Below are 16,412 nucleotides of genomic sequence, written 5' to 3' on the forward strand. Positions count from 1 at the left end.
TGGTCAAATTTGATCCTGTTATTTCAGAACAACTTAAGAATATCAGTATATATAAAGATAACAACAACTGTATTCCACACTACTTGGCACAACATTTTCAAAATGAAATAATTAATATTTTCGCCGAATTTATCAGTAATGACGCCAGGTAGTCATGTCATGTTACATTCTTTAAATATTTTTACTGTCTTTAAATAATTTCCGACTGATTTCGTATGCTATAAATGTTGACGCACGGATAAAGAACCATGGACCAACCCCATAGAGAAAACAAACCCAAGAGAGAGAACTAAATAAAAATACCCGGAGAGAATACAGACCCTAGAGACAACAACCCTCCACAGAGAAAGTAAAGGAAAGAAAAAGGACAGTTCGGAACTCTACCAATTCAGACTATGGTATAATTTCACTATTTGAGAGAGTGAGTCATCGTTTAAAGGCCCAGAAATGCGGAAAGCTTTTGGAAATCCAGTGACGTACACTTACTTTTATTTTAACGTTAATTATATTTTATTTTTCAAATATTAATGTTCGAAATAGGCCACAATATATTTATTTACAAGTTTTTACTGACGTTTCGATCTCTATATCCAAAGACCGCTTTCAAAGATATAAATGGTAGTTATATTTATTTTATTTGTTTATTATTATATATTTTTATAATCTTATATTGTTTATTTTCTTTTTTTTTTCTATCTTTAAAAACGGAATAGAGATCGAAACGTCAATGTATTAAACATGCAAATAGATATATTGTGGCTTATGTCCAACCTTCTCCCTAAAAATACAGAATGCCACAAACAAGCAGCTATAGAAAAATAAATATATCTGTCATTTGTATGTTTGAAAACGGTCTCTTTATAGAGATCGAAACTTCCGTAAATTAAACATTTGAATAAATATATTGTGGCTTATTCCCAACATCATTTCTAAAAATACAGAACGACAAGCGAAAAGCCATAGAAAATAAATAGTACTATGATTTGTATAATTGAAAACGGTCTCTGGATATAGAGATCCAAACGTCAATAAATAAACATATGAATAAATATTTTGTGGTTCATTCCCTACATTCCCCTAAAAATACAGAATGCCACAAACAAAAAGCTATAAAAAAGAAGTAATTTTGCAGAAAGTTTACTGATGCCAACCGGCTGTCGCGGAAGTTACGCTAAAACGTCTTTTGACGTGACCCGTCCTTAAACAGTTACACAATGAAATTTTTTTAAAACAAATTTTAAGACAGTTTCCACACCACCCCAGAGGTACGTCTTGTGGCGCGATACTTTTTTTAAATGGGTGTTCGCCAAGAGCCATATTGTCTTATTAAATAAAATGAACAAAACACTTAAACAGTATAAAACAAAACAAAATAAAATCCTATAAAACAAAATAAAATTCTATAAAAACAAAATAAAAATAATGTTTGATGTGTTTAAACACAAACACTATACACACTTACTATGTTCTTCTCGTTTTTTTTTTGTTTTTGGTTTTTTTTATGCTGATGTTCTTATTAAACTATTAGAAAATATTATTCGCTGTCTAAACCTGAAGATGCAGTGCTGCTATCGCTGTCATTATCTTCACCACCTGGTGTAATTATAATTGGCTCTAGTAAAACTTTGATATGAGTGTCAAGTTCCCACATACGATGTTCTTCTTTAATTATGTGGCCTATACATTTAGCCCATTTCGCTGGAGTTACATGGAGGATTGCTTGAATCAAAAGTTTCTTAATTTTGTTTAATTTGAACGTTTTGTTATTGCGTGCTACATCTCCTTTCACTTGCTCCCAGATAAGTTCAATGGGATTAAGTTCGCAATGATAAGGTGGTCGACGCAGAACTTTGACACCATAATCTTTTGCAGTTTCATCTACAGTATATTTAAGATATTCAATTTTCCTTAACCGTGCAATGTCAAGGAGCTAAATTTTGAGCATTGATTCTTCGTATGCAATCCCCTTTTCTGTAAGCCATTCTTGAATCCTCCCTTTCAATTTCTTTAATAATCACCTGTTTTTTTCAACTCAAATTGAAGAAAACCATCATCAAGAAACCCTGTATCACTTCCTATATGGGTGACGATTAAACGCCGTCACTTTCCTGATGGAGCTTTTAATCCTGTATATCAGCCTTCTATAAATGCTTCGCGTTTACTTTTGACATTTAAATCTTGCCAAACTTTTCCAACTGTATGACCTTTTCCAACCTTGGTTAATCCAGGTTTCATCCAAATAACATATTTTGCGTCCAGTGCTGCGAATTTTGCGTATTTCTTCTAAATATTTTCTTCTCCGCACAATAATTTTATTTTTTTCTAATAGCATACTTTTTCTGTTGAGTTTTACATATCGAAAGTTCATTTCACGCATGGTCCTGGTTAAGACTCTACGAGATATCTTGGGTAAGGAGTCATCGTTTTCGAGCTCTTGAGAAATATTTTTCAGTGTTGGAATTTCATTCCGAAAATAAAATGAATGAATTTTTCGACGTATAATATTCCTTGTCTCGTCATCCAAAACAATGCTTTTCCTACCTCTAGTTTTACCTTTTTCTTGCTTTTTATTTTCCGATGTATTTTTAAGTACACGATAAATACAGCTAACGGATACTTTTGTTAAACTGCTACAAATGTCGACCGCTTGGCTAACATTTAATTCCATTTTTCTGCCGACAATTGTTTCATAAACGTTTCGTATTATTACCTTCTCTTCGGACGTTAACATTTTCCGTCTCTTTTGCGGCATTTCATTTTTGGAATCAACATCAGAATTTTGAAGTCTTCTCTTGGAACAACTCGGTTTTTCGTCCAACTCCAATAAAACTCAAACCAAATAATCACAGAATATAACTAAACATTTACTATAAAACGACAAACTATAACACTCGTATTATCAATAACACGTTTTATCAATAACACAAACTTATCGCATAAAATACCCTACTCTCAGATACGCCAATGTAAATAACCTATTGTTGATGGGCACTCGCTCGACAAAAACTAGTTTGACGGCTTTCTGTGGATCTGAATTGAAACGGAGTTCCCTCGCTAATTCCAAAGTTGCCAAACGATTTAAAAATATTGTTTTAAAATATCGATTTTTATTTTATAAATTTAAATATGTAACGAAACGGAACATATAAATAAAATTTATTTCATTACAATTTTGTGCTTAATTTTTACTATTGAAAAGATCAGGTTTTTTTGTATTTTTAGGACGGTAATAATCGCTGCATGGAAGAATACAGGTTTTGTATGACCATAATTACTACTTGTGAACAAGAATTGGCTACACTGTTCGACAACTTCTGGTCAAGTCTACTATAGAGAAGCACAAATAAATATACTACTTTATATATTCTGTAATTTCTTATGAGGAAACGCAAATTGCAATCGAGAAAACAGGCAGTTTTCGAGGGCCGCTGTGTACATTTAAATTTGAGGATATTCCGCGTTTAAACTATGATATCACTCTTCTAAATTGAGGGTTTCTACTATAGCACAAAACACTGTGTAGGCCCGAATAAGAAGATCTTATCGTCATGACATCCTACTAAAAATATAAAAAAAAAACCAAAAAACTGTGCACGTAGGGCCCATATTCTTGAGGCCCAAGCAAGTAATTTCAGTTCCGCGGATCACATGAGGATTACAGGAATAAAGCGCGTCACGCTGTCCTGAATTTAAAATCGATTAAGTAACCATATTGGAGTTTTATTACCCAGGACTCCCACATGATTTGGCTGATAATTGTGCAACTATCGCGCATTAGAGTGCTATAGGGGATAAATGGATGGTCTGGAGCATTGGAGCGAGGTGGATTGAGTCCTGTTTTACTCGAGTTAATACACCTCGCTCCAATGAATTGTTACACCCGATCTTAATTTTAAGGGGTGAACATGTCTCACAGGCTGGGTTTAATTAAATTGCTTGCTTGCAGAACCATGGACTCAACTGTATATACCTGTCTTCATATTGCTGTTCATGTACTGTTATTAAAAAATGTAATAAATAAAAAACTTTTTTGAACAAATATATTGCTGATTTAGAAAGTAACAACCTATATAAACGTATTCGATATAAAATTTGTATTAATACTGGAAAACTGTACCATCTGAGTCCTGTCTGGAGTAGCCAGGGTTAGTTTGCGAGCTGTGATGAGATGAGTTCATCAGCTTTATATTGCTAGGATGTTTCTTTTCTACTACTCCTCCTATTAATACTTTGTGGTCCTAAAAACATGCAAAAAATTGAGTTAATACTTAGAATGAAGGTAAGGTAATGTTAAAATATATAATATTAAGTAATTACGCGATCTGACTGAAACCCACAGAAGTTACGTAGTCTTGAGAACGAGCATAATACATCACCAGTTGGCTGTCAAAATATTCACGTGTATCAATACTGTTACACTTATTTAAAATAGCTTTATTCAATACCAACAATAGTATAATACTTAATACAACTAGAACACAATTACAACTATGTATTAACTTAAAAAACTCAAATGAAGGGTCACGGGAAAGAACGATCAGAGTCTATTTTTATTCGAAATTTAGATATTGGCGCCATATTTAAGCTTTTTGTGTAAATAACCCAAGCATGGTTTCGTTTGTACAATAACGATCACCGTACAGAAGATAATAAAGGGGAAGGATATAAGCTAACGGAGAATAACGATCAGGTTTCTCGCGCTGACCGCTAATAACGATCAAGTCCCGACGACCTTCTAACTAAACGTAGATTGTCGTTGGCATCTATCTATACCATCAGTTCTATTCTGTTATCGCTAAGCGAACCGCTATTTTTTAGCAGTTATCACTAATTTGTTTTTGAGTAAATTTACAATGTCAAGGGATCTTAGTGATACATCTAATGAGCCACGTGGGGTTAAAAAAAATTACGTGCCACCACTCACGAGGTCGGGAAAGACTGCAAGTGCATTCGTTACAACTGTTTTCAAGTCATCCCTTTGAACGAAAAACAACGATTAATTGCTCATTTTAATGAGTTAAAGGATTACAATGTTCAAATCAAATATTTAACAGGTCTTGTCACGGTTGTACCTATTGGTACACGGAGAAGCCGAAAACCTAAAGCTGAAGCAAGTTTTAATCAATTTTCCTATAGTTATAGAGTTCGGGTAAATGTGAGTGGGTCGTTACAAGATGTAGTTGTTTGCTATAAAGCATTTTTCTCTTTACACGGCAAGATGGACGGGGCGGTCATATAAACAGTTGACCGATGAAACAAGAACAATGGTAATGAGCTTTATACAGTCCCTGTAAGAAAGGAATACACACAATAGGAAAAAAAGGGACACTACATTTCATGAGATATTTGTGAGTAATTTCAATATATCATTCGGCTACCCACGTAAAGATACATGTAGCTCTTGCGAGACTTTCAAAGCTAACATTGCAATTATTACGGATAAAATGGCTAACTGCACTGATGAAGAAAACAAAAAATCATTGACAACAACACTGCAGACACTAGTGCGTGAGAAGACGATCCATTTACGAAAAAGTAAGCAGTTTTGTTCCTTGAAAAAAAAATATAGAAAAGAATCACGAAAAAACGACACAATGAAAGACATTACGATAGATTACCAAAAAAACCTCTCTACTCCCAACATCTCAACATCTGATGCTGACTATCGCCGCCAACTCAACGTCATATCATTTAATATTCATGTTCTGTCAAATGCAACTTCAGTGTTTTATAATGTACGACGAAAGTGTTGTCCGAAAGGGTGCCGATGATGTCAGTTCGATGTTGGAACACTTTATTTTGCAAATTTTGGACTCAAACATACGCCATCTACTAATTTTTTGTGATTTGTGCGGCGATTAAAACAAAAATTTTACAGTAATTCGCTTTCTCCACTACGTAGTACACAAGCTTAACTGATTCGGCCTAATGAAGATGATCTTTCCTACTCGTGGACACTCTTACCTAAAATGCGATAAGGACATGGGAATTATAGCGCAAAATAGATCAGAGTCCAGCTCCTTAATTAAAAATTTAAAGATCTCAAGCACATATATAATTAGCAAACTATTTTTTTTTTTCATTTGCGTTTGCATATTAAAAAGTCTTATAGTAATACACTGATAATTAAAAATGTTGTATTTAATTTTCCTAATCCAAAATAAACGACTTTAAACTTTAAAATTCGATTTGTAGAAAATGAACAAAATGTGACTATGATCGTTCTCTCCCGTGGCCCTTCAAATGTTACTGTTATTGGAACTGTCGACTTGCTATGTTTATATACATTTTCTGACGTTCGTGATTTCGTTCGTTCGATTTTCGTTCGTGATTTCTCGATGACATTCGTATATTCTAGAATTTTAATACTTCTTTTTCGTAAAATCAATTTTTCTATATGCAATCAATCTTACGGGACTGTTGTAACAATGCTCCTTCCTTTATTATTATTTGCCCCAAATAACTGGTCTATCAGGGACTAACTGAAGCCAACAGGGTGGATCAGTTCCCCCTGATAATCTCTCAATATGAAATTGGGTTTACTTCTAGGTGAAAAGTGGATGCGGCAGCTTAGATTGTTTATTTTCTGCAGGATGGTGCACGGGTCTTCCCAGATTCGTTAAAGTTTCGAACAAAGTCTTTTCTTACGTTTGGGATTATACAACTATACTGAGTCATCTTTTTCGACCTTGTTCCAGTAGTATGCAAGTCAAGCCTGGCCTTGTCTTTGTCACTTTAAAGCTTTAAACTTTTACGAGCAAATTCGTAAACTTTTTCCAATTTTTCTTTCAAATTTTCGATATACGTCAGGGATGATCTTCTTCACAGGGAGTCAATTTTTCGAAAATAAGATCTTGAGTAAGCTTCATTTCTCTTCCGGTGATCATCATTTATAGAGAATAACCGGTTGCTTTACGTTCGGGGCTTCTATAGGCTAACCGGAAAAGGGAGTTATTTTGATTATCAGCGACAAACATTAAAAGGTATTGACAAACAGTTCTATTATGTCTTTCGACAATTTCGTCTGATTGCGGATGAAGAGACGTAGTCCAAGTTTTTTAATACCCAACATTTTCATTAATTCTTGCCACAATTCTGATTCAAAATGTCTTCCTTGATCAGAATGTAACTCTAAAGGAACTCCATATCTTAATACGACGTGTGTTATGAATGCTTCTGCTACTGTAGTCGTTTCTTTGTTAGGAAGAGGTGAATTTTCAGGCCATTTTGAAAAATAATCCATTGAGACCATTAAGTATTTGTTTCCTCTCTCTGTCCTCGGAAGGACCTGACAATGGCTTTGAAGCTGCACTTCGTTTGGCTAAATTGACACCTGTTCTCTTAAATTTTCTATTTTATTTTTACGAATCACTAGTTGCTACTTCAAATAAATAACTTCAGATTCCAGAATATCTTTTCCTTTTTGTGTCGGTTGTGGGAGATCGATTTCTTAGAGACCTATCTCTACTAGCATTTCTGGTAGGACTACGGACTTCTGAATGTCGATCTAGGTGACCTTCTGACCTCATTCTTGGATTCTTCGTTCCTTGCTTGGGATCGGCTTCTTGAATTGCCTTGCAAATGTCCCATTTTTCCGCAATTTAAAACATCTTTTGTTTTCTTTTCAAGTTTTTTGTTGAAGATTTTGCAATATGCTTGAAAGCCTGTATACCAATTTGTTCCAGAAAATCTTTAGGTGCCTCAGGGTATGTCAAATGCAATAAGCTTTTAATGTCAGCTTCAAATTCTTGAAGGCTTTCGTTATGTTTTTGATATCAAACTTGGGAAAACCTGCTTTAGATGCTGATGGAAATATCTTGTCCCTAAAGGTTGAAATATAGAGGTATAACTGGGTGCATTTTGGGAAAAGAATTTCAAAATGGTTGCTGCCTGTCCTCGAAACGACACTACCAAGGAAGCTGTCATTTCTTTCTCAGTCCAGCTACTTGCTCTCGCTGCAGCTTGGAATTGAAAACGATAAGTTTCCCATGCTGTTTGACCATCGAATGTGGGTAGTTTTAAAATTTTACTAGTTCTTATTATGTCTGGTTTAACTATGGAAGATAATGGAGCTGTTTGTTCTGATTCGTCATTAGTTACTTGGACAATATTAGATAAAGAAGCTTGGGCGTTAATTTTTCTTTCTAATTCAACTATTTTTCTTTCTAAATTAAATTTAAAATCGTTTTGGTGCTGTTTGAAATCATTTAGTTTTTTTTTTCAACTAAAAACAGTTTTTCATATCGTTCTGTAGTTCTTCCAATTTGTCTATATTATTATTAATTTGACTTACTCTAACTTAATTTTTGTGAATTTGGTATAAACTTTGTATGATTTCTTCCTCAACTTCTCTACGCCTTTCGTCCTTTTTCTCTTCCTCTTCTTGTCTACACTTCTTCTTTTCTAATTCCATTTCGTGTCTAAGCCTCTCCTTTTCCTCGTTTTTATCTTTGCTACGTTTCTCTTCATCTTCTTTAATTTTTAAAAATCATGTGGGCAGTCCGGACGTATTCATTTTTTTAATAGGGGCAAAACGTCGTCTGTCAAAATGTTCAATGCGTTTTAAATGTATTCATTTTTTTTGAATCCTGGGAAAACTAATAAGTATACTTGAAAAATTTAAAGGCAGAATGAAAGATTGCATTATTACCGAGGGTCGAAAGTCTCTTAGAATAACCAAAAAGTTTCTTTTGAGTGAGATTTTTAAAATAAAAGTCGCACTAAATTTTCTCTTTATTTTTCACCGCTGTAACTTATTAAAATAAACATTATAGAAGTTTTCAGGGACTTTCGGCCCTCGGTAACAACGTATTCTTTTATTCTGAGTTTAAACTTTTCAAATATATTTATTAGTTTTCTCAGGATTCGAAAAAAAAATGAATACATTTAAAACACATTGAACATTTTAACAAGCGACATGTTGCGCCTATGTCCTTAAATTCTTTCCGTCTCTCCAACCCCACCGCTGTTTCCAATGTTACATTTTTTTAAAATAATTTTTCCTAAATTAAAAAAATAGAATTTTAAACCATCTAGCTAAATTATTGAACTATTTTTACCTCTTATATATATATATATATATATATATATATATATATATATATATATATATATATATTTATCTTTTTATACTTTTAGTTTTTTTTTCTAAATAAATTAGTACGACGATTAGTAACATTTTTTTTTCGTGTTGAATTGCCGGTACCCACCCAAACCATCAACATAAATGTTTTTAGTTGGTCAGTTGAAACGTTTTGGGGTTGAAACAGCAATGGGAAATGCTGCTCAGGACCGACAACAATGGAGAGAAATAGTAAACGCGGCCAAAACTCGCATAGAGTTGTAGAGCCAAATGATGACGATGATAATGATGCTTATTTACTTAAACCGTGTAAGTTCACCGAATAGACTTTATATTTCAGTACTGCCGTAAATGACCCTAACTGACATAGCGTTGAGCGGTTGCTGATGGAAAATACTCTCACTCTTTCGTATTTAAAAGAATAACATGCAATCCAATATTAAATCGTATATCTTCAGCACTTCTAATTCCAAAGGTGTATACATAATTGCTGTCAGATTTTTATTATAATTGGAATTGACTTAATTAATAAATACTCACAAAATTATATCTAAACGGTATCACCACTTTATGGGGTCTTCCTCTCCTTCCTACTTCTCTTTTTTTCTTCTCACCACCGGGATCCTCAACCGATGCTTGTTGTTCCCTGTCAGGTGTCACTTCTCGTGTGTTACGTAAACGCCTCCATGTATCGATGCCTCTAGTCTCGGGTTGGGAGTATATGTCGAGCATATCTGGAAAAATTTCTGTAGTCTGGTTAAAGGAAGCATTCAGAACAAAATCCAGTTGATCTTTTGGAATTAGATCACTAAAAAAGTGTAGTCATCATTTATGGTTGTTATATAATTAATTTAGCCAAAAGTTCTTGACTAAATGCTCATACATAATATTTACAAGAAAGCTACAATGATAATACAAATAGATGCGAAAACCAAAGCTATACCAATCAACAGAGGAGTTCGCCACGGAGATATTATCTCACCAAAGCTATTCACACTTGGAATGGAACACGTGTTCAATGACATTAAATGGGCAGATAAAGGAATAAATGTTAATGGAAGAAAACAGTCATTTGAGATACGCTGATGACATTGTAATATTCGCTACAAGTTTTAAAGAAGTACAGACCATAATGACACAACTATTTCAAGCTTCGGAAAAAATAGGTCTTAAGATGAACTTGGAAAAAACAAAAATAATGCCAAATACACCGAACATTAGAGAAATAACATTGAACGACATAAATTTAGAAACAGTAAGCGAATACACCTACCTGGGACAGATAATGAAAGTTAACAAAGAAAATCAAACTGCCAAAATTACCAGAAGAATAAGGTTAGCGTGGCAGGATTTGGAAAAATGAGTTAGATTTTGAAAAGCACTAAAATAGAACAATAATTGAAAACCAGAGTTTACGATCAGTGTATCCTCCCTATACTCCCGTATGGTTCAAAGACGTGGACACTCACCAAGTCTAATATGGATAAAATGGTAAAGGCACAAAGAGCGATGGAAAGATCAATGCTCGTGGTGAGACTTGCAGACAAAAAAAAACAAACAAATGGAGCTTTGCAGGACACAATGCCCGACTGAATGATAAAAGATGGAACCATGAAATACAGCAATGGAGACCATGGCTAGGAAAGAGAAGTAGAGGAAGACCACAAATGAGATGGGATGATGACATTAAGAAGATCGAAGGACACAACTGGAAGCAAGTGGCGCAAAATAGAAAACACTGGATTGATTTTGGGGAGGCCAATGTCCAAAGTTGGATTACTTTGGAGAAGAGAGAGAGAAGAGAGGTTGTTTTGAACTGAGTAGCCAGTCATCAGTGAGCGATAGAATGTCACCTTCGGCCACGGCTTAAGGTGGGTCCAGACTCTAACAAAAAATCGTGCGGTTCACTAAAATTGCGTTCGCGTAAAAAGTTCCAGTTGCTTGCAGTGTTTGGAGTCTCTTTTTCTCAAAAATTAGAAGTATGCTAGATAAAAAATGAACATTGACTTAGCAGCAGCTTTTAGCGCCTTTTTTGTTATTTGTAAAATGGCCAAAAAGAAGAATAAATGACGTATTCAGAAGGTATCCACTGAAAGAATTTCTCTAAAATAAGTTATGAAGATATTGAGGAGTTAATAAATTTAATTTGACCTATAAATGAAAAGAAGAGTACAAAATTACGGAAAGCTAAACAACTTAGCTGTTACGTAAATTAGCTAAAGCTAATTAACGTAACAACAGAAGCACTTGGAGAGAGGAAAGTAACAAACACTAACATATTAAAATAGAAAACCCCGTAGTTTAGAGAGCAAGTAAAGACAAAATGTGAAGCAAAGAAACTACTACCACTATAAACGAATCAGAAATTAAACAAATACGTAGTCAGACAAATAAACATGGAACACTGGCAGAGATTTTCAAAATAGATGGAACATGACTCCCACGGAACGCAAAGAGAAATATGGAGAATGAGCAAAGAAAAAAGAAAAGAGATGAACGAACTAATAAAACCGAGACATATTCAGAAGAAAATATGAACAGATCAAGTGAATAGAGCTAACAGAGCCGCAGGCTGCCTGAATGAAACAATATGGAGAAATAAAAATATCGGAAAAGAAATGAAAGGCAGAATTAAAAAAACAATAATGACATACGCGGCAGAAACATGACCTGACACAGAGAGGACAAAAAGAATGTTAGAAACAGCAGAGATGAAAACTCTTCGAAAAATTGATGGTAAGAGACTAAGGGACAGAGCTAGAAGTACAGATATACGACGTAAATGCAAGGTGGAGAATATCTAGGACTGGGTAAGAAATAGAAGAGTAGAATGAAACGATCCTATAAGCCGAATGACAACAAATATAGTAGTAAAGACAGCAATAGACGATTCCCCAATAGGAAGACGATCAGTAGGAAGACCACGAAAGCGATGGAACGACAATTTACTGGAGTTACATTGAAAAATAAACAATTATGTCTACACTACTACTTCGAAGAATGAGCAAAGAACGGGAGCTGTTGATCATCATCAAGAGAAGAAAGTTGGAATATCTTGGTCATGTGATGAGAGGGAAAAAGTACCGATTGCTCCAGTTAATTATCCAAGGAAAGATTCAGGGCAAACGAAGCGTGGGGAGATCACGTATATCTCGGCTGCGCAATTTAAGAGACTGGTTTCAGTGCACATCTAACCAATTATTTAGAGCAACAGCTTCAAAGATACGAATAGCAATGATCATTGCCAAACTCCGTAGCGGAGAGGGCACTTGAAGAAGAAGAAGATGTGTACACAAAAAGAAAAAGAAGAAGAAGATGTCTTCTGCATTAAGAAATATTTCTGGGCATATATATAAATATATATATATATATATATATATATATATATATATATATATATATATATATATATATATATATATATATATATATATATAAGCGGGGATCCTACAGCTTCTGCCGCTTCCCGCATTTCGATCGCCATCTTTTTCTATCTCTCCAGGTGTCTTCATCAATGGCTCTGTCTTTCATGGTTTCCATAACACCTTGTATCCAAGACTTGGCTGGTCTTCCTCGTTTCCTTCTATTACTTGGATTGTATTCCATAGCTCTTTTTGGCCATCTGTTGTCGTCCATCCTCTGTACGTGTCCATACCATATTAACTGTCTAGTTTCTATTCTTTCAGAAGTTGTATGTACTCTATCTGTTTTTCTTCTAATTTCAGAATTAGGTATACGTTCTATTCTTGATATACGGCAAGCTCTTCTTAGGTAGTCCATTTCAACCGTGTCAACTTTTTTCTTTCCTTTTACTGTCATTTGCCAACATTCTGCTCCATATGTAAGAATGGGCTCTACAATTACTTTGTAGATAGTCATTTTAGTTCTCATAGTAGCTTTGTTGGACCAAAGTATCGAATTCAGAATTTGAACACTCTTCCTGCCTTGTTGCACTCTATAGTCTATATCTCGTTCCGTTGTTCCTTTACTGCAGATAATACTTCCCAAATATTTGTATTCGTAGCACCTTTTCATTTGTCTAATTTCCAAATCCGAGTCTTCGTCTTCACTGCCTATTCGCATATATTCTGTTTTAGACATATTCATACTCATCCCCCATTTTTCGTATTCATCTTTGAGCTTTCTAACCATATAATCTGCATCTTCTTCACAGCTTGCAATTAGTACTTGATCATCTGCAAAGAACAGCATTGTCAGATAATGGTTGTTAAGCTTCAACCCCATTCCCGCACATTTTTGTCTCCACTGGTGCAGTGCTTCTTGGATATATATTTTAAATAGGGTGGGGGAAAGACAACATCCTTGTCTCAAGCCTTTCGTTACTGTAAATACCCTTGAGAAAGTATTTCCTGTTTTTACAGTGCTTTGAGGACATTTATAGATGTTCAGTATTGCTTTTAGATATGTTTTACTAAGGTCCGTTTTCGTCAAGACACTAAATAAGAGTTTTAAAGGAACTGTATCATAAGCCTTCTCCAGATCTATAAATACCAGATGCGTAGGGAGGTTTCGAGCTGTTCGTTTTTCAATTACTTGTTGAAGGGTAAATGTGTTGTCCACGCACGATCTTCCTGCTCTGAAGCCGCTTTGTTCTTCAATTTCTTTATACTCCTCTTCTATTCTTCTTTTCAATATACGACCATATAACCTTCCCAGCGAGCTAGTTACGCTAATGCCTCTATAATTTCCGCATTCTTTTCTGTCTCCCTTTTTATAAATGGGGCTAATGTGGGCCAAATTCCAATCGTCTGGAATCGTTTGGCCTTCAATTAAGCATTTATTAAAAATATTCACTAAGCTTTCCAAAAGAGCATCCGGTCCATGTTTCACCAACTCTATGGGAATGTCTCCAGGCCCGGGTGTTTCTGGGCATACTCCTAATAAGATTTTCGATTTCCTCTTAAAGAATGTTATCCAAGGCTACTTCTACCTTGCGTTAAAGTGCTGCTATAGTCTGTGGAGGATGAGTAATCTTCTTCCCGTAATGTCCCACACGTCTTCAGTGGGTGAAAGAACCGGGGATCTAGGGAGCCAAGACAGTACATCGACTTTATTGCCTTAAAAATGAGCCAGCGCAATTTTAGCTGTATGTAGTCGTGCATTATGCTATTGGACAACCCCTAGTAGGGGTCTAGTTCACCATGCCTACTAGAAATGAGACCATGGAGAAGACTGGCCCTGAATATGAAACGCTAAAAGGATCTTTTGAAGGTTTTGTAGTTCTATAGAACTATAAAGAAAAAGATGAAGAAGGAAAACTTTAACAATGGAGGAAATATTTGAAAATGCATATAAAAAAGCAAACACAAATAGATAGATCACACCCTCGGAAAATTAAACAATGACAAAGCAAGCTCCAAATTTCACCATGTACTCAAAAATAAAAGTGGCCACAAAATATTTGGAGGAGGAGTATAAAAACATGCGAAAAGAGATAGAATGGGAAAAACGATGGAAATCAATACAGGCGTTAGCAAATGAAAGGTAAAAAAATACAATGATCTAGTGAAGAATCTAACAGAAGATACCATCCATACTGCATAAGAGTAGCAGTTCTGGTAGTATCGTATGAAATTTTGAAACCGAAATTCGAAAATGTCCTATGTTTCAAAAAAAGTCAACAGCAAGAATAAGATGGAATATATTTGAACAATTCAACTATTATAGATATATTTAAAAGAAAACATTTACCTGAAAGGTTCGAATCCTACGAACCTCCTTGCGCTTGCCAGTGTCTGATGTGCGTGCATCCTCTGAAAAGTAGGCAAATACTCGCATTTCACTTCTTTTCTCAAATATTTCGGATCTACAATAGGCTTCAAAAAAGTACCCTCGGTAGTCAGAACAGGTACGCAAGCCCTGTTCCTTATGCGGACAATCGTCGCCATGGCGGAAGCGTATTTAGCTCCGATTTCCTCAAGGTGAAGATTTTAGCTCGATGATTTGCGGTTGTAATAGGCCAAGAAATGTCATTAGTTACATGTTTGTCGTGTCTCGTGACAATATGGGAGCTGAGGGAATGTCATTATTTGTTAACTTTTCAGCTGGCTATGTAATAAAAGCAGGGGAGTATTTAGGACCGTTTCGTTAAAGTATTCCGTGATCTGGATTACCCGTAATAAATTAAAATATACATAAAATTAAAGCTTATACTTTTATCAAACATTTTATGCAGATACACAAAGAAAAGTGGAAATAAAGAACTACAAAATATTTTCTTAATTTGAAACCGTGGTTTTTTAAACAAACCAAGAGATTTTTAAGTGACAACCATGATGATAATTCATAATATAAATATGTGTAATTGAATTAAAATAAGTATTCCACAATTCCACCATCCACAAGCAACGGAAATTGTTTAAAAATTCATACCATGGTCAGTAGCGTATTTTATAAACTTGGATGCTTTTTTATTCTTTTTCAAATTTATATTCTGATTTTGTACAGGAATCATAGGTGTGTTTAGGAATTTTTCGTGTCGGTGCCCATGACGCTTGCCCTCTAGTTTGGTCTTTGAAATTTTTTATTAATGATTTTTTTATTAAGTCATCATTATTTTATAAGAATAATTATTAACAGCATCACTCATAATTTTCTGTTATCTGTCATCTGTCTTTCTTTTGATTAATGTTTTAAAATTTTATTGTAGGGGAGACCGGGGTTAGTTGTTACCATCGTTGTTACACGGTGCAGGTTGTTACATTTAATTTTAATCAGCTTAACGAGATGGCAGCACCTTTAACTCGACGTAGCCAATACGGTGCATACTTCACCAATGAACTTTGGTTAGTGTAGTTTAAGGCTCTAACGTGTAGACCGACTAGTTTTGTGTTTTTAGTAGCACTCAGTAATTTTTTCGACATTGTTTAAATTTTTGCTTGTTCTATTTTTACAAGGTAAGGTAACTAATTGCTTTCACACGATGTTTTATTGACTGTTAGCTTTATTATTGTCTATACGTACAAGATTAAATATTTGGGATTGATGAGTAATGGCGTCCTGGGACAGGTTGTTACTATTTTCAAGGGACAAGTTGTTATTGTAACAATCTGCCCCATCTCAAGAAATTTGTGTTAAGGTTTATTAGTAACCTAGATTTTGCTGTAAATAAAATTGTAAATTTTTAATAGATCAAAATGAGAACCTACAAGAAAAAAACTAAGCGTGTTGAAACGTCACAGGAAATCGTTATTGCTGCAGCAAAGAAAGTGATAGAAAATGAAAGACATCTTAGACCAGTAGCGAATAAATACGGGATTAATTTTATGACTGACAGCGAATGCTAGTGGAAACTCAGTGCCACCAATGT

At 34.7% G+C, this 16,412-nt stretch overlaps 1 protein-coding gene across 1 annotated transcript; it reads right to left on the minus strand.

Moving 5' to 3' along the window:
- Window positions 1-4,024: 4,024 nt before the first annotated feature.
- Window positions 4,025-15,699, minus strand: LOC140448346 (uncharacterized). The gene is made up of 3 exons (XM_072541433.1): window positions 14,795-15,699; window positions 9,623-9,890; window positions 4,025-4,238 (listed from the first exon to the last, which is right to left on the minus strand). The coding sequence occupies exons 1-3, from the start codon at window positions 14,989-14,991 to the stop codon at window positions 4,098-4,100; spliced, it is 606 nt and encodes a 201-aa protein (XP_072397534.1). The 5' UTR covers window positions 14,992-15,699; the 3' UTR covers window positions 4,025-4,097.
- Window positions 15,700-16,412: the final 713 nt, after the last annotated feature.

This window comes from Diabrotica undecimpunctata, chromosome 8 (assembly GCF_040954645.1).
Source record: "Diabrotica undecimpunctata isolate CICGRU chromosome 8, icDiaUnde3, whole genome shotgun sequence".
NCBI classification, from domain to species: domain Eukaryota; kingdom Metazoa; phylum Arthropoda; class Insecta; order Coleoptera; family Chrysomelidae; genus Diabrotica; species Diabrotica undecimpunctata.